The 20,589-nt window shown below is 36.6% G+C and overlaps 1 protein-coding gene across 5 annotated transcripts in view; it reads left to right on the top strand.

Moving 5' to 3' along the window:
• Positions 1-20,251, top strand: part of SLC39A12 (solute carrier family 39 member 12) — a 47,014-nt gene extending 26,763 nt beyond the window's left edge. For all 5 annotated transcript variants that reach the window (XM_061468307.1, XM_061468306.1, XM_061468311.1 and 2 more), the window contains 6 exons: positions 2,077-2,249; positions 3,520-3,672; positions 7,289-7,352; positions 10,997-11,155; positions 12,501-12,688; positions 17,824-20,251. In XM_061468307.1, coding sequence (XP_061324291.1) covers positions 2,077-2,249; positions 3,520-3,672; positions 7,289-7,352; positions 10,997-11,155; positions 12,501-12,688; positions 17,824-17,952 — 866 coding nt within the window. In that variant the 3' untranslated portion in view covers positions 17,953-20,251. The remainder of the gene's footprint in view (positions 1-2,076; positions 2,250-3,519; positions 3,673-7,288; positions 7,353-10,996; positions 11,156-12,500; positions 12,689-17,823) is intronic.
• The last annotated feature ends 338 nt before the right edge of the window (positions 20,252-20,589 follow it).

Here is a 20,589-nt window from a genome sequence, read left to right as displayed (position 1 = left end):
CAGTCACATGGGCATCAGGACTTGCGTGACAGAGTTGGAACAAGAACTGAGTTACAGTATAATCAGATTGTTTCCAGTTGCTGTTGTAGTCCTCACATGCTACTGCTTCAGGGATTTCTGCCTCATCTGTTCTGATTCAATTTCTCCTGTAACTAATCTCTAGCCCACACTGCCAAGAATCAATATGAATTTGATCTGACCTAAGGGCTTGTTAATGTGCTTCCTAGTTTTGTTTTTGCTTTAAATCAGCCATATCTGGCAAATGGTTACAAACCTAGATGTGCTGGTGTATTACAGGGGGCATTAATTTCTGGTGGGTGACTGGGGAGCTGGGATTGAACAAAAAGGAATGGGCATCTAACCATAATCCCCTGCATCTAGAAGAGCACTTTCAGGCTACAAATCAATGCCTTCAGTACCTTTATCCTAACATGTACATGACTCATTCTAGATAACTAGATATTTTAGGAGCTAGTAAGTTTTCCCCATATCCTGCTGGCCAAAGATCCTTATGAACAGCACTTTCCATTTCTAAATTCTACCTGTAGTTTAAGCTACATATGTTAAAGCAGCTCATCAGAATGAGCTGAGCTATCATTCCATGGTGTACAGAATATTTGAACTATGAGCATGAATTTAAAAAAAGATAAGGGCATGGAAGGACATTTGTGGATATCCCAAGTATTGTTAGAGGAGAAAGAAATATGCAGAATAGGAAGAATCATTATGACTCCACAGAAGGCAGCGGTCCTTTTTATGTTATCTTTCTTCTCATTACCTTGAACACCTTGCACGCTTTACCACTTTTATCTTTTCTATGCTACACAGATATGCCCATTTTTCAGATGAGGAATCAAAGGACAAAGAAAGGAAATAACTTATTTAGATCATATACAAGGTCCGCAGCAAATTCACAGTTGAGTGAGATTCTCCCAAGTCTAAGGCCATCAGACCATTGATGACATTTTAGTGATCTCATAAAGGTGAGAGATATGTGTAGATGAGAAAAGCTGAACTATACACGAACAGAATGGAATTAATAAAAGCCCTTTCTACAGCCCTTTCCCTGTGTTTTTTTAGCAAAGGAGGGTTTGTATGGCCACAGGAACACTTCTGCTGGCTTTAGAGAGACAAAGAACTTCATGTTTGACCTGTGTGTGACCTAGTGAACTGAGCATAGGCTCATTAATTTTATTCTCAGTTCTATTTTACTGACAGACCGTGCTGTTTTAGGTGAGTCACAAAGACCTGACCTTTCACAGATATCTACTATACTCTTGTATTTGGATGTGCAGTCTGTGAAATTTACTGTCTGATTTTATGAGGTGTTGAGCACTTGCAGTACTACTAAAGTGTGAAACATTAAGTGATGCTTTTTAATATTTTGGCATTAGTTCCTTTATGTCTGTTTCTCATCAGTGTTTTACCTCCATCATAAGACTTCCATACAGATTAAACAGGATTCATGTCGTGCAAAAGGTTGGAAATGTGAGCAGCATGCAACTCTGAAGAATTATAACTACCAAAATCCAGTAATGTGGGAAAATTAGGTCCTGATGTAATAACTAAAGGAGTGTATGTCCACAACGCATTTGTAAACATAATTTTGACAAAAATGTTTATGCTTAGAACCTAAATTAGATGCCTACATTCATTCCTCTGAGGTTTTAGGCCTTGGGGAAGAAAGTGGTATTGATGGTAAAGATACACAGGTGTGGCATATGAGGACATACAATAACAAACAATAAATCTGTTACGAGAGGAAACAAATGCAGACCAGCACTCACTGTGCTGCTCTGAGCGTCTGTAATCTGCACAGTCTATTTAGCTCTTTGAAGTCTGAAATTTGGAAACATTAGACTGTAGTGCCTGTAAAGCATGAAAAAAAATAGTGTTTTGTAAGCTTCCGGTTCTGTAATCTCTATCACAAATGTCTAGAAAAATTTGTGTGCTTGTACACAGAGGTGACAAAACACAGCCTCAAAAACAAATACAAAACCAAATACTCAGACACAAATAGAAATACAGAATGATTAAAAGGTGCCCTTGTTTTGTTTCATTTGTTTTTTCCTACAGAATATGGTTACAGCACTCTTGCTGTTTTACTTATTACTATTGGATCTATGTTCGGTACAACCCTCATTTTATTTAACTCCTGCCAAGAAATCTATACACTCATTTTACAGCTGTTTGTCGGTTTGGCTGTTGGGACTCTTTCTGGAGATGCATTGCTACACCTTATTCCTCAGGTAGGTATCACACACTTCTGTATTTTTAAAATGTTGATACATACATGCACACACACAACACACACACAGAGAAAAGTTTAGTTTAAACCTGGCTAATATTCATCTGTTTAAAAATACAGCTTTCCATGAAATCTGTGAACTAGCTACCCAGCCTTTCAAATACATTTGCACTTTGTAGTTCAGAGACAGATTCCAAGTAGTAAGAAGCAGAAAGCAATGAGTAATGAATTCAGAGAAAACCAAGTTCCTATTTTCACAAAAAAATTCCAGAAACCCCACAAGTCCTGTACAAGTTATGTTTCAAGATATATTAAACTCTTTTATGAGGCAGATTCTGCAATGCATCTTAGGAGAAATTGTTCAAAGATTGTATGAGGCATCCACAGTCCCCTCTACATATTGTTCCAGTCACCCAGGGCTGTTAGCCTAATTAATCTTGCTGCCTAGAACTGTAATAAAATGAGTTCTATGATATTTTCCTAAATTAATTAAATAAATTTTAATAATAGAACAGTGTGCAAAACAGAACACAAATTTTCCATGGTATATTCATTTATTTTTGACTGAGTCTCATCTGATATAATGCAACTGTTATGAGTAAGCTTCAAGTGGTTGTTGAGAGACCTTCACACCTTCACTTAAGATTCTGGTCAAAATGTTCTTTGTACTCAATACACCGTCTCTGGAAACAGAACTGGGAGAGTGTTCTAAGAAAGGCAATTCTCAGTGAATGTCAGGCAAAACTCTGTAATTTAGAAACACATTTTGAGTGTGAAAGTATTGTCCTTCATCAGTTTTAAGTGACAAAGGCAGTAGTCTTTAAAAGGCCCACATTCAGAGCAAAGGAGGGCTGCCATCCTGTGCCACTGGGGTAAAAATGGAAGTACACCCACCAGCAGAAAGCTTTCTGAATTCTTTTCAATAGTAAGTTTACATCTGAAGATGATGAAAGTAACTTTTTAGACTTTAAGGATCAATGCACTCTAAACAAATACACTAAATATATATCTATACATATGTAAATGGCAATTTCACTAAATTGTCTCTAAAAATGTCACTTTCATCACTGTAAGGTGATGAAGTTAGCAGAGGCTCCTAATAATTCATTTCATCCATCTACTGTTCAGCTGATTAGCTCAAAACAAAACCAAAGTCTGAAAGAGAAGGCAGAAGAAAATGTTGATAGTAAATTGAATTAACACACTATGAATTATCAAAAATTAAAGGATTGTCATGTTAATTTTTTTTTACTTTATCTCTTTTTCTTTAGACTCTTGGTTTACACAAACATGAAGCACAAGAGGTAGAACATTTCTATGAGGGGAAAGAATATATTTGGAAACTTTTGGGAATGATTGGAGGAATTCATGGATTTTTTCTGATAGAAAAGTGTTTCTTTCTTCTGGTAACACCCCGTGACCAGGTAAAGCTTTTACAGTTCATCCATTAAAAGTCTCTTTTATTTTGAGATTTTATAGTGCAAAAGATGTTAAAATGATTGTAGAAAATAATTATAATTTGTGTGAGTTAAATGAAGCTTTAAAAACTGCTTTCCAAAGTGTCCCTATCAGCTTGACATTTGATTTCTATTTTGCTTTGCTCTATGGATTTTGTATGCTTCATTAATGTATTCTATATGTCTATGACTCGAGAAGGAAACATTTATTTGAGTGTGTTCCATAAGAATGCTTTCATGACTAGCACTGGAGCAGGTGAAGAGTATGTATCTGCATGAAATAGCAATGACAGTTGTTTACTCTAGGCTTTGTTCGAATAGGAGGAAGACAGAGAATTAAGCACAAGATAACTTCAAGAATGATGTCTTAAAATTTCCAAATGGTTTTTGACCCCATCCCAATTTATCTGAAAATCCACTATGTATGTTGCTGTCAGTGGAACCTAATCTTATATTAAGATAATATCTCCTTGTTCATTGCCTTGCTTATAGTAATTCTACTACTGTATTTCAGTGTGGCTGGTGCCTGAAAATATGATTACGCACAAGGATATAATATAACGCAAAGTGTGATGGCTCATTAAGTTTCTCAGCATGAGAGGCTAAAAAAAGGCTAAACCTTTACTTGCTGTTTTACCGAGAGTGTCTAAGGACTGGCCTGATTTAGATATATAGCAACGAGTCCCCGCACTATCTTTGAGTCAGCCATAAGGATATCACGTGAGATTAATAGAATGAGAATATTTTGATGATGGTGATCTTTTGCACGTTTGGTAAAAAATAGTCCTTTTTGATACTTATTTGGAAAGAAGGGCTTTAGCATTGTTCCACAAATTGTTAAACTTGCTCTACTGAGAGCTATATTAATTCTCAAAATTAATTTTTATATCCTTCTCAGCTTCAAAAGTTAATCTTCAATTTTAATACAAAATAAGTTTTATCAAACTATTACAAACGTCACTGATTTATCTGATTCCCTTTTCAGGCTTTTTTTTTTTTTTTTAACCAAAAAAAACATTGGGAAATGTTGATGTCAGCCAACAATCTTTCTTTTTCAATAGGGCTTGTTTTGTTATAACTAAGTCTTATAATTGTAAGCTTTCACAAAAGCCTGAAAAAGACTGCACCTCTGTTCATTGGGTTTCAGAACTAATTGCAAAGCATCTTCATTCAGCAGGGCTTTTCTTTAGTTAATGGGCACTGGGGACATTCCCATGATCTTCCAGTGGAATCTGAATTAAATGAACATACAGGCAGAGGCAAATCTACTTCAACCATACAGTTGGTAGGTTGCAAATATGACATACTTCCCTGATTTTATATCCTTCTTTTTCTGTTCCTCAAAAAAAATGAACCAAGTTAATGTCATAAATCAGTATTACTTTTCAGTCTTTATTAATTTGTCCTTTATTACATGATGTGATTGTCAAGAACCTCTAGGATTTGAAGTTTATAATGAGCTTTTACAGTGATTTTTAAAAGCGAATTTTTACAATGACTTTTCTGAAGTGTGTATCACACTGTTATAACAATACACTTCCTGTTCTATCACTTGCTAATTAAATTTTGGAAGATTTTTCTTCTCCTTTCTTTTTAAAAAAAATTATCATATGTAAGGGCAGATTCTCTCATGGGAAAAAACTTCAGGATTTTCTGCAGTAAGAGCTAAATGCACAGTTAGTGAACAGATTATCCTGGAATTTTTTTGGCACTTTCCACAGTTTTGAAGAGTAACAAAAACAAGCTGCATATATGGGAGTAGTGCTTACCTATAAGAAATTACATAACTTTCTATTGGTGGAGAGTATCCAGACAGATATATCATTGGAAACTAAATTGCCTCATACCTTTTAACCTGGGTTTGGGTTCTGTTCTTTTTTTTTCTTTTCCTCAGCAAACCTCTTCATTTTATATGTAGAATCTAGATACATAAGTTCCCGGTTATTTAAATCAGGATTGCCAGAGATCTACTATAATGTGACCTCCATTTTACTTAATGCAGTTGTGATGGACAAGAACCTCATGAGGCCCTGCTAATCTTTCAAATACAGTTGGGGAACCCTCAATTGAATGCAGTGCAGCAGACCATTAAAGGATGTTTACTAATTTGTGAACCACGTCATAGTTTCCTGTTTATGATAAAGAGCAACTTTGTCATTCCTCTCAACTGCAAGATCCCTGTAATATTCTGTGCAGATCACATGAACTAGCCTTGCCTATCTAGTCTGTACAAGAGTGGCCAATTTTTCAGAATTGTGTGAGGAATAGTAAGACAAACACTGTCTGACTAAGAAAAGCTTATAAATCCTTCAGGTCAGTGATTAGTCTTGCAGTTTTGACTCAAAGAAGTGGCATGTGAGTAAATATTATAAGGGAAGTGGAACAATTACTGGAATTCATATGACTGGCTGCCATCATGGGAATGAAAGACTTTAGTTTTTCCTTTGAAATGTAGACATTAAAAGCCAAATCCTATCTCTTCCCTCCTTATGCTGGTACAGCCCATACCCCACATCACAACCAAGCTAATACCAGCAGAGAAACATATTCTGTTTTGCCACCAGTACACAGCGCTTCTGCAGCTTGTGGAGTGGTGGCTGCAGTCCCTGACAAAGCACTCTTTCATGCTGATGTTGACTCTTCACTGGCTGTCATAATTTTGGCCAATAAAAGAAAAGACAGTGATTATAAATTCATTTTTTCTGGTTTCTAGCAAATCAGTTTTGCTGGCTTATCTCACCCTTGCACAAATTTCTGATAATTTGTCTAACCAAAAGGAAAAGCCCCAGGGAGGTATGGGGAGAGAGGTTCCTCATGTTGTCTCTTCTCTCCCCACAGCAGCGGTTTCTGCTAAATAAATACTAGGGCTGATGCATCAAATTAACTCTAGGATAAGGGCAAAGATACTTTCTCTTTCTTCACTCACCCACTGCAGGGGAGTGTACTTATGCGCTTCTATGCCCAACCAGTGATGCCTGATGCCAACCAAAACAAAGCTCTAACTAAAGGCCACAAGGCAAGGCACTGGAGGCTTTACCACCCTGAAGAAAAAAAAAAAATCTATATTTTAACAGGGTGTGAGGCCTACTTATGATCATCTTTTTTAGTCTTGTGTTTTCACGGAGTAACTGTGAAGTAGGTGAACTCCAGACACTGGTGTCTATCCATTTTTCCTTGGAAATCCTTTAGACACCCTATCCATCAGGAAACTACAATTATGTGGTCATAACAAAATTGAAAGATACAATTTGAATTATAATGTCCTTTTCAGACCTGTGTTTGGCTCAGATTTTTGTGTATTCAAGCAAAAGCGTGATTTTCTTGGGTTACAACAATGAATGTCTGTCTTCCTACCTGAATTAGACTGTAATCTCTCCTCTGGGCAAGGGAGATTTCTTTTTTGTGTGTTTCTGAAGTACCAATCACACTGCCAGTGCTCAGTAAATTATTCTAATGATATCTATCTATAACAGCTACTATCTTTAATTCAAAAAAGCTTGAACTTATTTGATATTTTCCTGTATTTATAGCAGCAGCTGGAAGAGCCCCTTAACACTGTTCTATTATCTTTGCTTTTAACTAGAGAAGCCCAGAAGATTCTGAGTCTGCTGAAGATACTCCACAGAGTAAGGCCATCAGCAAAAAAAGTTAGTATCAACAACAAGACTAGAGAAGTTACAGGAAAAATCTTCAGACCTAAGATGGAATTGAAAGTGTGAAGCTGGCTTAGCTCTGCCTTTGCTGTGTACTACATCACCACATCTGATGGTGCTTGGCTCATAATTTAATCTCTGCTTGAAGATCTTTTCAGCTGCCAACCCTGTAATTGTGAATTTAATTAATCTTATAATGTCCATGCTTTAGTGTTTGTTTACTCACTGTTGCAAACTATTTTTCTACAGCCTTTGCTTAAAGGAAAATATTCAAAATCTAATACAAACCAGATTTTTATAATCATAAACTTTGCTAGGGCTTTTATTTCTGAAAGCAGTGAAATGATGGGTTTTTTTGGCTTGCTGTACTAATATAATTCTGCTTCCTTCTTCTCATATATGGTAAAGCAATAGCCTTTTAAAACCAATAATTATTTATTACATGTATGGAATTATGGGCTCATGATGGCTCTCAGTTTTAGGATAAACTGTTTTCTCCAGAGAGCTTCAAAGTAGTTCTTCTCTGTCTTGCTGCTGCCTCTTCCAAAAAACCAAGAAAATAGAGAATAAACCAAACTCTGCCTTTGACTGTACTTGTGTGAACTTAAATTTCATAGAGTTGTAGTCATTCATTTTAATTGAGATCAATTTATTTACTATAATGAACTCCCCTTTCTTTTATGATCTTGGATTTCAGGTCATCAGTTTGATTTATTTGAAAATGTCATTATCTTCTAAGTTTTTAATATTCTTTTTTCTGGTGCACTCTATTTCCATTTCTGAGGCTTTTGAAATTGGGATTTCCATTGCTTCAGTGTCACCTATCCACCAGTACACAGTCCAGTGCCACTTTCAATGTGACTGTCTACCTAGTTCACCTCTAGATGTTTCCATTCTGTTCAATCATCGCTACCTGCTAAGCACAAACAGATTTCTGGTGTTCTCAGTATTATTTGTTTCAAATAACTAAATTTGCTGTATAACTAAATTTGGGATAGTGTCTCAGTAACAATGTTCTTTGTTTGGTTCCATTTTTATCTTACACCCCAATTTTACTTCTAAATTAGAAATCACTGAGAGGGAGCATATTAGGGAAGGGGCATTGTTTTTTTTTAAGAGCAATTTTTGAGAATACAATTTTTCAAAAGTTTTTATTGTTAAAGGTCTTGTGGGTAGTTGAATGTATAAACATACCCAGGTACTTTGGTACTGAGTTAAACTTTTAGGTGGGTTTTTTTTTCCCTAAAATGGAATGGAATTTACAGCTCTAAGACAGAGCCTGACATCTCCAAAAGTGCCAGACTTCTCTGTAAACGCATGTCAAGTACAACTGCAAAACGAGTCATCACCTTAGATAGCCAGTGAGTAATTCAGAAAGCAAGAAGCTACTAGAAGAAAAAGATGTCTTAGTGGCCTTCTCCTCATTTATCCATACTTGTTCTACCAATATCTGAAAAGATCAAGTATTACCACTGTACGCTTGGTATACTCAGTGAGACTTTACATTAACTAGAACTATTTTTGCTCTATAAGTAATGAAAACATTGGGAAAAGGACCTATTTATGGATAAATATTTGCTTTAAACTCTTATTCAACGTTTAAAAAGCTTAATCTATGGTGGGGGTCCTGTACCCATCAGCTTTATGAAAATTATGAAACAGAATTTGCTATGAGTTCTGATCATCAATTTGAGAAAATTATCAAAAATAAATGCAGAATTGTTTAAGAGGTGTCTTTGTAGAAATAGGGTAATAAGTTCATAGCTAATAGTTACTGTTGCAGCAGTATAATGCCATATGATAACTGCTAATAACAAAGTTGCTTTAAAATAGGCTCACAGTAAATTTAGCTAAACATTCAGTTTTGTTTATATATGCATCATCTTAACTTTCAGTCAAGTAAGTTCACAAAGCTTACATTCGCAGTTGCCCCATAATGTTAACCTGATCCCCATGTTATATTATAAACACCACGCTGGAGTGAGTTCCAGTAACCATGGTATATCTTCTTCAACAATCAAACACTTGAATAAAACAGACTAATAATATCTTAGGGCAGGCCACAATTTTGTCCTTGCCACTGTTTATTACATATCACAAACTTAATCTAATGCAGCAATCTATTATTTCTATGTAATTCATGCTCTGCACTATCGATTATAAACTGCCCATAGTGTTTAGAAAGAACTGTGTAAACTGGGGACATCCACTTCCAGCTCTGTAAGCTGGCAGGAAAATCTAACAAGCCTGCCAATTTTTCTGAACCGGCAGAGCTTCTGGGCAACTAGGGAGGATTTTCTGAATACAGTTGTTAGGCATTTATGTGCTATGTGTTTTTTTTATAATAGTCTGAAGACTTCAGTTCCAGCCAGTTTCTGTAAGAAAAAAGTCTCCCTCATCACCATAAACTGGTCATCTCTGCAAAAACATTACTGAAGCGAAACTTTGTAATAACTATGTTCAGACATTTCTGTGCGGCTTCACATTAGCTCCTTAGACTGTCATATTATGTCTCTGTGGGGCCATCAAAAGTCAAGAAATTACATGTTTAGGGTTTAAATCACAACCCTGTTTCTTCAGGCATAAAAGGAATCCTTTGCAAAGTGTTCTGTCCATACTATGCAGAGGGAAGCTGGATGAGTTTCCTCAGACACATTAGGAGGTCCAGTGTATAAGATTATGGATAAAATGACTGGGACAATGTACAAACTAGGGGAACCAACTATATGTTGCTAAGCCTAGATAGTGAGCCAGTGGATGGAGCCTCCTTGCTACCTGAGGAGATAAAATCCCTCCCCATGAATCCATTCAGCATGTTACTCAACTGTCTGTGTTACAGGGTCGACAGAGAGATGGTCCATAATTCCCTAGCTTGATATCAGTATCGCTACCAGCACCTGTCCACTCATGTCTGATGCCCAAGGATGAACATCCAATGTACTGTTCCATACTAAAGCAAGGTCACAGAAGAGTATGGATAAAAAACAGCCATCTGCATCCATGAATGATGCTGCAGATAGGAGTACTATAAGCATAACAGCCACTAATTGGTTGTAACAAAAGTTGGAAGTGAGCATGCTCTAATGCTGTACTAATAGGGATGCACTGAGGCTTGTTGCCTTTCGTCTCTATTTTTCACTGCAATACAATCTCGTAAAAAAAAGACCCTGAAAATGTGACTCAGTAGCAGTATGATTTTCAGTATTAAAATGATCATCTGCATAAGACCAAATATTTGTCTTCATTATAGCTATATATTTCTGTAAGCAATGTGGGGAAAATTCACATCTTTTAAAGAAAAAACATAGGAAAATGTGAATTTCAGCAACCAAAGAAAGATTAATGGGAAACCTTAGGATATGTTACGAGGCTGGAGTTAAAATAGTTTACTTAGTAAAAATAAGGAAGCTACTTCCTGGTATTTGCACCTCTGAAGTATTATACACCTACTTTTTGTTTCAAATATACCAAGGGAAACAATAAGAAGAAAAACAGGATAAACTCTTTTTCTCTGATTGTTATGACTTCTCATAATGTTATATGTGAAGTGACCAAAAACCCAAATAATTTGTAACATAGCAAAAATTACAGTATCTGTGTTAAAAATTCTGGGCTTTTTTGTTTTTTGTTTTTCTTAGGTAAGAAAATTAGCTTGTTAGCAATAATGGTTCTGGTGGGTGATAGTCTTCACAATTTTGCTGATGGCTTGGTAATAGGAGCAGCATTCTCATCCTCAACAGAAGCAGGTGTAACAACAACGATTGCTATTTTATGCCATGAAATTCCTCATGAAATGGGTAAGAAATATAATTTGTATTTCTCTTGATTGTCTTTGTAGTTCCAGGTTTTCCAAATAATTCTTTCCTGTACTCTAAGATTAGTGTGTGAGATGGATATATAGAGGCTGTGTTCTCTAACTGCTTCACAAAAAAGAGGGGAGGCTTCTGCCCTAGTTATTGGATGCCACCCCATCTTGCCTTCTCCAAATGTAAATGCCATCAGTTCAAGAGTGACCTGTTATTCTCATGTGTACAGACAAAAATATAGTAAAGCTGAGAGCAAGAGCTGTGTGTGTGCAATAGGCATGCCTGACACAATGGGCTAAGAGTGTTAATATGCAGTAGATCCATTTCACAATGCATTCTTCACGCTACCCTTATTTCTCCTGCTAATTAAGTATAAAAAGATAATAAAAGAAGATATATGACCCATTTTATTAGTGGATGGGACAAGCAGATCATTCTATTGAACATTGCCCTCAATCATCTCTTTGTGATAAATGTTTCAGTATGGCTGAAGTTGTTTCTGATGTTGCATTGATAGACATTTATAACCTGGCAAGTTTGAGGTGAGAACTGCGGGTTCCCATTTCTGTTCTTAAATGAATGAAGATTTCATGCCCTGTGTACATAGAAAATTACCCCAAATAAAAATGTGGGGTGGAGAATTGCTGTAAAACTTGAACCTTCTGTTTGCATATCAAAGAAATTACCAGAATGCTGAACAGTCAACTCCAAAGGCAGACCTTAATCTTGCGACAATAGTGGTCCGGTGTTAAAGTGGCATTTCTACACTCACAGGGAAGAACTTACTTGAAAAACCTTTTACCATGGGCCTTTTATGGGATTGTTTATTTTAGAAGAAAAATCTATTCTAATGTACAATTTGCCAAAGCTAAATAGGCCTGGAATCAATGGAATTAAACAGGAATCATACTGGCATAGGTTTTTCTGACTTGCAGCACCTGTAAAACACTCATAGACCATACTGCAGATATACTCACATGAATTGAACTGGCAAGTTGCCAGTTGAGAAAGATTTAGAAACTCTGTGAAAGCATGTGACTTCACTTTTGCATGTATCCAAGTTGGAAATGTCACAGACCATCAAGAACTAACAGAAAGCCGCTTCTGTATACTGTCTGCTATCTTCAGGAACAGCTAAACAAATACAAGTCAATATGGGGTTTTCGGGTTTTTCCCACAGGATGAGTTTATAATTAATTCTACAGAAATCTAAGGGCAGTCCTCCATCATGCACCATGCATATCTTAATTATTTTCCTTCATGTTTTATTACAGAGAGCCTTAAAAATACATTTATCACCTAAATAATAAATTTTCTGTCTTTTTTCTCGATGCAGGTGACTTTGCTGTGCTGCTAAGTACAGGGATCCCCACAAAGATTGCAATTATGATGAATTTCATAAGCGCACTAACAGCATTCTTAGGACTTTATATTGGCCTTTCTGTATCAGCTGAACCATGCATTCAAAACTGGATTTTTACTGTTACAGCCGGAATGTTCTTGTATTTATCTTTAGCAGAAATGGTGAGAACTTCAGTCTATTGCTACGTTTTTCTTTTAACATAGCCACATCACAGATGAGTGTCAGACAAATGCAGGTGGATAAACTTGGAGAGAAAAAAATGCTCATAGGCTTCTTGGGAAGAGCATGTTGCCTGCCTTGTGTTTGTACAGTACTTAGAACAACAGTCTGGTTCTGTTCCATGTCACTGCCACAATAGTTAGCAATAAAAAGATGAAATGAAGGCCATTAGGAGGATAATATATGAGAAAGACGTACGGGAATTTTAAAGGAGAAAAGGTGAACAGTGTATTTTTTAGGTCTGATAGAGTTACTTAGTCAACATAAAGAAACGTTTGAACCTGCAGGTGTTTTTTTGAATTCCTGAAGCTGGTTACTTTTTTTCTCTTCACTGCCCTTTTCTTTATATATTTTTCATCCATTGTTTCAATATGAATTTTATGTTTCTGAACTAAAATCCAAGATGCTTATCCTACGCTCTTCCTGGTCAGCTTTTCTATCTCAAGAGAGGTTTGGATGAGCTCCTAAGCAATTAAAACTCCATCAGATTGCCTCAACTTTTTCATATTTGGCCAACATTTTTCATACTCCCAGTTCAATAACAGTGATCTGACGATAGAAAAATAAAGTGTGAAGACATACAGTAGGAAGAAGGTCTAAGGACTGTGGAATAATGTGGTGGAATCGTAACTCATGCCTCAGGCCACATCATTTGTTGAAGAGGCTGCTAGATGTTACACTTGTAACAGTGCAGAGCTTAATTACCTTGCCAGCTTTGACACATGGCTCTTTAACCAATGTGTGTCAATGTAAAGTTGTTTGCATACTTCTGAAAAAAGATAGAATGTTTAGAGTGATTAGATCAAGAGGTAAAAAAGAGGTCTGTCTCTTCCTAAATTATTACTAGATTTTTCCCAAGCCTGGCTGTCTGTTGTGCTCACTACCACCTCCCACTTCATACCTTCAAAATCATTTACCAGCTTCAAGCATAATACTTTAAACCTGATGTGCCATGACGGTTTCAAAAATATACTTGTAATAATTGACCTTTGCTTTAGGTATATTTTAGTCTATTTTTGCTACCATAACAAAAGTAAAATAACATAAACTAGTCCTAAGAACTTATGTGGGAACTGCCTAAGGATTGTGGATGTGTCAACAGTCCTGACTAAGATGGTAAACAATAGACAAGAACACTGTGTACCAAGTTGCATCTTATTCTGGCACAGAGAAATGTAGAAATGAGGCTGCCTACCTACTCAATAGGCATGGTTTTACTAATGTGGCTAAGAATGATTTAGGCATGTTTTTCCTTCAGTGTAGGTTCAGCATCCGTCAGGGACCCACAGGCTCCTAGAACATCATGTTTTCCCCTGAGTCTGCAAAGCAGTGTGACAGCTGTAAATCCCAAGAGATGACACAGTTCCAGGCTGAGACTGGGACATATTTTCCCTTGTTCTCAGCTTGTCAACATAATCTTCTTCTTGACGTGAAGAGGAGAAAGGAGGAGAGAGAGGATCTTATTTCTCTCACCTCACTTTTATTAATATGGTTCCAATCAGCTTTTCTCTGCATTTTGACAAAAGAATTGCCATCGGGTTCCTCACCTGTGTTTGTCAGAAGTACAGGTGTTATTATCACTGGGGTTATTTTAGTTTAAAAACTATTCCTGTGGCACTGCAGGAGTCTATAGGTCTGAAAAGTTTTGTGTGCTTGTACAGTACATCTCAAAAGAAAATCAGCCATTCTTTATGTATTTTTCAACTTTCTGTTCAGAAATCATTTTTATTCTCTGCTGCATTCTCATCGGCAAACAGCAGTCATCAGTGTCGCTGCCAATGGCATACAAATACTTCATGGTGCACAAAGCTTAGCTGTAATTTTCAGTATTTGTTTTACGGGCTTTCAGTTATTCATGTGCTTGTCAGAGCAGCAGTTAAATAAAACTGAACAGCCTCACTGGTTTCTGCACTGAGGAGCGTTGAGGGGTATGAGTGGAGGTTCATTGACAGGACAGCACTGTGAGACTGCTGCTGCAGCCAAGGGTGCACAAAACTACTTTCTGTGGTTAATTAAAGGCTTTTCATTTCTACAAATGGCATTCTGGATCCATTAACAAGCGGGGGTAGACTAAGAATTTTAGAAATCTGAGGAAAAGGACAAAAGATGAAATTATGCACAACATTCACCATTTTTCACAAAGAAATTCTGCAAAACTTCATCTTCCCAGTAACTGGGGAAGGTGGAAGGGAGGAGTATTTTGTCTTGCAAATGTGTATGCACAGGTGAAATATTGCAATATAAATTGTTTGTCGCATGTTTGTAAAGCCCTGTAATTTTGTGGGTTTAATTGTCACTTAACCATAATTAAGTTCCTTGAAAAATAGCTTTTTATGAGCCGTATAGTGAGATTTTTTGCACTTGGCGTCTGTTTAGAGGTCAAGTGTAAGTATAATCATAACTTTGAACTATTTCCAAGGATCTTTTAATTAATAACATACCATTTCTTTAACATACCCTTAATCCAACTGAAACTTGAGGCACTAATATATGGAATGGAGAAAAACACTTCTAATGAATTGGTTTTTTTGACAAAACGTCCCCTTTTCGTCTTGGGAAACAAACCTGAAAATTCTGTATCATCCTCTTAAATGAGTCTCTATGAAGTAATCATTACAGATAAATGTTTATGAAATCAAATGTATTCTATTAAACCCCAAGGACTGGTTGTCACTTCTGAGCGATTTTACAGATCATAGGGGTTTATATGATTCCTGACCAGAAAGATTTGTTGTCTAATTTGAAAGGAGGGAGATAGAAGCAAGAAAGTAAGAATATCGAGAAATAGGAGCTAGCCAACCGCTCCCTGAGGTAACCAACTGACTTTTTCTCTGACTAACCTTAAAAATCCTTGAATTTTGGAGATAAAAGAAGCATTTTTAAAGTGACTTGTTGGGCTGTTGCAGCACAGCAGTAATACCATATATGCCCCAGATTGGTAGAACTCTTGTTTAGCCAGCACATGGTTGAGAGGCCCTCAGCAGCCTGCTTCAGCCTGCCTTTGGCATGCTGCTTCCTAATTCTTCATGTCTTTTGTGTGCTCATGATAATATAAGCTGCAGTAGGAATAGAGTAGTCCCTTCATTAACAATAACTATTTTGCCCCCAACAGACTTTAAGCATTAGCAAGTGTAATGGCATTCAACAGCTTGTATGTTCTGCTGTCTTCCCTGAATCTGTGAAGTGGTTTGCATCTGCCAGTTGAACAGGCTTATGCTTCCTAAACAAGCTTTTCTCTGCTAGAGCACACACATTTGTGTCCAGAGAGAGTTGGGGAACCATAGCTGATGCTGTGGCATGCTTTCAGACATAAGCAGGGATGTCACACTACATAAGGGTGTAGAAATGATCTATGTGCTTGATAATATGCATATAGGTTAGGTGGAGAGAGCAGACATCTGCGCTGGATACAGGAAGGGCATTATCTGCTAAGGCTTCTGTTTGAAAACTTTCTTAGGAGCCTTCCATGCATGTATGTAACTCAGAAATTGCACTGACAGCAATAAGAAAAAAATAACTGGCTTTTGCAGTGGGAGGGGAAAAGTTTCCTATTTAGAGAACTTGCTCACTCAGGTGCTGGGAAAGAGGACACAATAGACAGATTATTAGGATAAATAAGAAATACCAAAGGTCTACACTGGAAACCATGGATTCAGGCCTAGGTTTTAACAGTTTTTACTATATACACAACAAAACCCACATGCTCTGAACACTTACAAACTGTCAGTTCAGATTTTGATTTACATCAGAACTTTGAGGTATTTACATTTGGTTTAGATTGAAAGTTTCTGATGAGCCTCAAATACAAATTAAATATAACTATGTAAGTTTTTAAGATGTAAATTTGTACCATAATTTAAGCCACTGCCAGCTGTTATGAAGATCTGGGACATTTGGGTTTGCCTGTTATTTTTATGCAAAACCTTAAAGCGGAGGCAGATTTTTCACTCTAGTTTTCTTTTGGGCCCATGCCAACTTCCAGAGAAGGAAGAGTGCAGGAGAAGCAGAGCTGGAGACCCCCCTCTGACAGAGGGAAGGACAAGCATAACAAATAGATGTAAACACACCCTGTTAGCTTCCTTGGTCAGCACCACCGCACTGTCTCCCAGTGGCTGATGCTGATACATCTCCTCTGAGGAGGCTCTAAAGAGCAGAGGAAGTAATGAGCTTCATTCAAGCACAGTCTGTGAGCGGAGCAGGAAGGGAGGATGGGAGAGTGCCAGGACCACTTGCTCTTCCTTTGAAGTTCACAACAAATAAAAAAAGAAAACAAAAAAGCCCCAACCAAACCCAAAGGTCAGTACCAGGCCATTGCTCTATATTTATTTCAAAAATTGATGTGAAAGTATCAGCAGTCATTAGTGCCTCCCCTGATGCCTGTAATACATAGAGCATAAATACTGAGAGTCTGAGCCTGCGGCATCATTTTCACTGGGTCTGTTGAGACATATATTTTACTTAAAACCTTGATGAAAGACACCAAGTAGAGTGGAAGATCAATGTAAGTAGCTTTTAACGCGATTCTAAATAGCTGCTGCTCCTTTAATTGATTTAAAACTCCCAGAGAAAAATATTAAGCATAATTCTTTCAAGCATATTTAAAAAATCCTGTTTTCTACTTGTATGCTTAGTAAAGCCCAAGCAAACAGAAGGGTTGCCAATTATTTCAGTAAGAGTAGGATTGACCCTATATATAGTACTGAAACAAAAAAACTCAAACTAGTTTATTCCCTCAAAAGGGAATCACTGAATTTACTAAATAAGCATTTCTTTACAGACAGCTGTATAGAATTTTTAAAAACTATTTGGAAGTTAACAAATTTTGGAATCTCATTTATAATTCTTGTTGGTGCTGATAAAAGAACCAAAGTGGGTAGAATTTGTTTAATTTCAACATGTCACTGTCAAGGTCAGTGTTGTTGCAATGTACAGAAAATGCTACAGCTTAATAACTATATTTCAGAAACAGCATTTTGAAAGGTTTTTTTTAATGAAGTTTGCCTTGTTTTCCCATAAGAATTTTTTTCCCAGAGATGAATATATCTGGCTCTCATTCTGGTTCTTATTCTTTTTTTAGCTTCCTGAAATGACTCATATTCAGACACGGCGACCCTGGTTGATGTTTCTCCTACAGAACCTTGGATTACTATTAGGCTGGCTTTGCCTCTTACTTTTGGCTTTATATGAACAGAAAATTAAAATATAAGTTTTCTGCTGAAAACCTTGAAGTACCACTTATGACAGTGGATAGCATTATTCACAATCGTGTCATGTCTGCTATAGTGATATATAAATTGAGTCGCTGGGATTTTATATCTGAAAATAGATAACTATTTCAGTTTATTAACTTATTGTTCAAATTTAGTTTTTTGGTTTTGTGGGTTTTTTTTTGTTGTTTGTTTGGGTTTTTTTTGTAAAAATGAATGTTTAGAATTGCGTTTTATTTGTTACTGAGTCTACCAGATACAATGCTCAAACTCACAGGAGCTTTTAATTAGTTTTTATTGAGACTATTCTAGTTGAATGCTCTAAGTGATCTCTACCAGTCAGATTTAAGAATAAAACGTTTTTATATACAATAATTAAAGGGGACTAACCATAGCTGAATAATTTGAAGCAGAAATGTTTTCTGCCTCTTAGTACAAAAATAAATGTATTTCTATAAAACTAAAAAGTATAGCAGAACTAAATTCTTAAATGGCATACAGCATCTGCTCTATCTACTTTGTCACCATAAAGATCTTCAGTAGTCATATATTACTGATCCACTGTGGCAGGTAAAAAATGACAAGAATAAGTATTGAAGTTTATGATCTAGAAATCTGAGAATGACCTTTTCTGACTTTAATATAGCTTCTCATATGTGTGATGAATCTGTGACAGTAAAGCATTGGACTATAGCAACTGTCAGAGTAACTGCCTTCTGCATTATCCCAGCTCTGATGATTGCTCATATCAAATGCTTCTGAAGAAATATGTTAATAAGAAATATGTTTAAATTGTTTCTCCCTGATATTGCTTCCAGGCTTCTCAAAATTAGGGATTGCTTGAGCCAGATGTTGTTTCTGATCCTTCATGTTTAATAAACACCAACAGTGCCTTCCCGTCAGCAATTAGCTTATTCATACAGATGTGAAGTGCGTTTGTGGAAAGAGCAGAGCATTTTCAATTGTCTAAAGTGCCTGTAGCTGTGCTCTCTAAGGGCCTCACTGCAACTCTTTCTATCCTAAGTGATTTTTGTTCAATTAGCCCTTTTGATTTCAGGGGAATTCTGCATAAGTTGATATGACTCATTTAATTTAGTATTGCAGAATCAAACCTGAAAAAAATATACAAGTTCTGCCCTGATTCTGAGGTGCTGAGCAACCTCCAGGAGGTACTGAGCAACACTCAGCTCTGCAATTTCTGCTACTTACATGCTATCAGCTTTTTGTGTAAGATCTCCCCACTCCCTTATTTGTATTTTTGTATGAGACCCAAGATGTATTCTTTCTCCCTCCTCTGATCAACTGTGGAATTAGGGAGAACAAACATATATTCTTTATGCAGCAAGTGGATATTTTCTTTTCCTTTCTTTATTTCAAGCTTGAAATATGGCTACATTATGACTCAATGACTGTCTCACCATGTGTCCTGTTTATTTGGCAGCTCCTACTGAAGGTACAATTATTCTCATATTACAGAGGGGAATAGAGTCTACTGTCCTAGAGCAGACTGTCAGAACTGATAGTTTTCAAAGGCTTCATAGGCACCATACTACTTATTTCAAAATACAAAGTGAAAATAGATCTGAACATCATTAGTTACAATAGCCAAGATTCATGGGCTTGTGAACCCCTTAGTCATCCGCAGACCCTTGGGTAAAACACTGAATGATCATTTTAAAAGTAGATAGACACTCATGTAAAGTGCCTGCTAGTTATGAGAATCTGTAGCAAATACCCCAATACACACCTAAATGTACACCTAGGCATATACATACCTTCAGAAACCTTGTCCCAGACAATTTATCTAAGGTCACACATGAAGTCTCTATCTGACTAGGGAAATGATCTGAGCTGCTTTAAGCTCCAAAAGAAATTCCTAGCTTGTTTTATTTAGGTGTTGAAATATTATGACTGCTTTTTCTGTTGATTTAACTCTGAAAGATGAGCTAAGAAGCTATGACTGATGCTTCTCTTTTCAAAGTTTACATTTTTCAGGAGTTTGTGCTTGCTTTTAATAAGGTAAGATTTTCATTTTTTTTTTAAGTGGTTCCCAGTATTTCATCTGTTTTTATGGGCACCGAGTCACTCCATGACTTTCAGCTGTGACAGTCAATTCAAGCAATAGCAGGACACCGCTGGACGTAAGCAAAATCTATTCTTGTATCTGATGGTGCAAATGAATATTGGAAACATTTGTTATTTCAAAGAGAAGAGCTACCACAGTTTGAATGTTTATGTATGCATAATATTCATTACCACAGAAAACAAGGTTACCAATACGATCGTGTTTTGACAATGCTGTATTCTGAAATATTAATGGATCTGAAAGAGGGCAAGTGACTTCTGGTAGTGTGTACTTTAAAGTTGCATACATGCACAGGTTCACATCATGATATGATCTGTGAACATAAGGTATGCATCTGTTCAGAAAATACCACCTTTGGCTGTACAGATTTATCAGGTTTCTTGATCACATTTCACAACCAAGTATATTTATACAGTTTCCACCGCACGCACAAATATGTTGATCAGAATGCCAGTTAGTCTTAATTTCTGCCTCAGAGCTCATAGCTTTTGTGATAGTTGTAAGTGACCAGTTCAGTCACTGTTTTGCCCTAGTGTCAAGTCTGAACACC

The sequence above is a fragment of the Pezoporus flaviventris genome, unplaced genomic scaffold (genome assembly GCF_033815535.1).
Source record: "Pezoporus flaviventris isolate CSIRO_AGI_PZ_B2104156 unplaced genomic scaffold, CSIRO_AGI_Pfla_v1 ptg000047l, whole genome shotgun sequence".
NCBI classification, from domain to species: domain Eukaryota; kingdom Metazoa; phylum Chordata; class Aves; order Psittaciformes; family Psittacidae; genus Pezoporus; species Pezoporus flaviventris.
The sequence above is the reverse complement of the archived record's forward strand: the minus strand, read 5'-3'. Positions and strand labels throughout refer to the sequence as shown.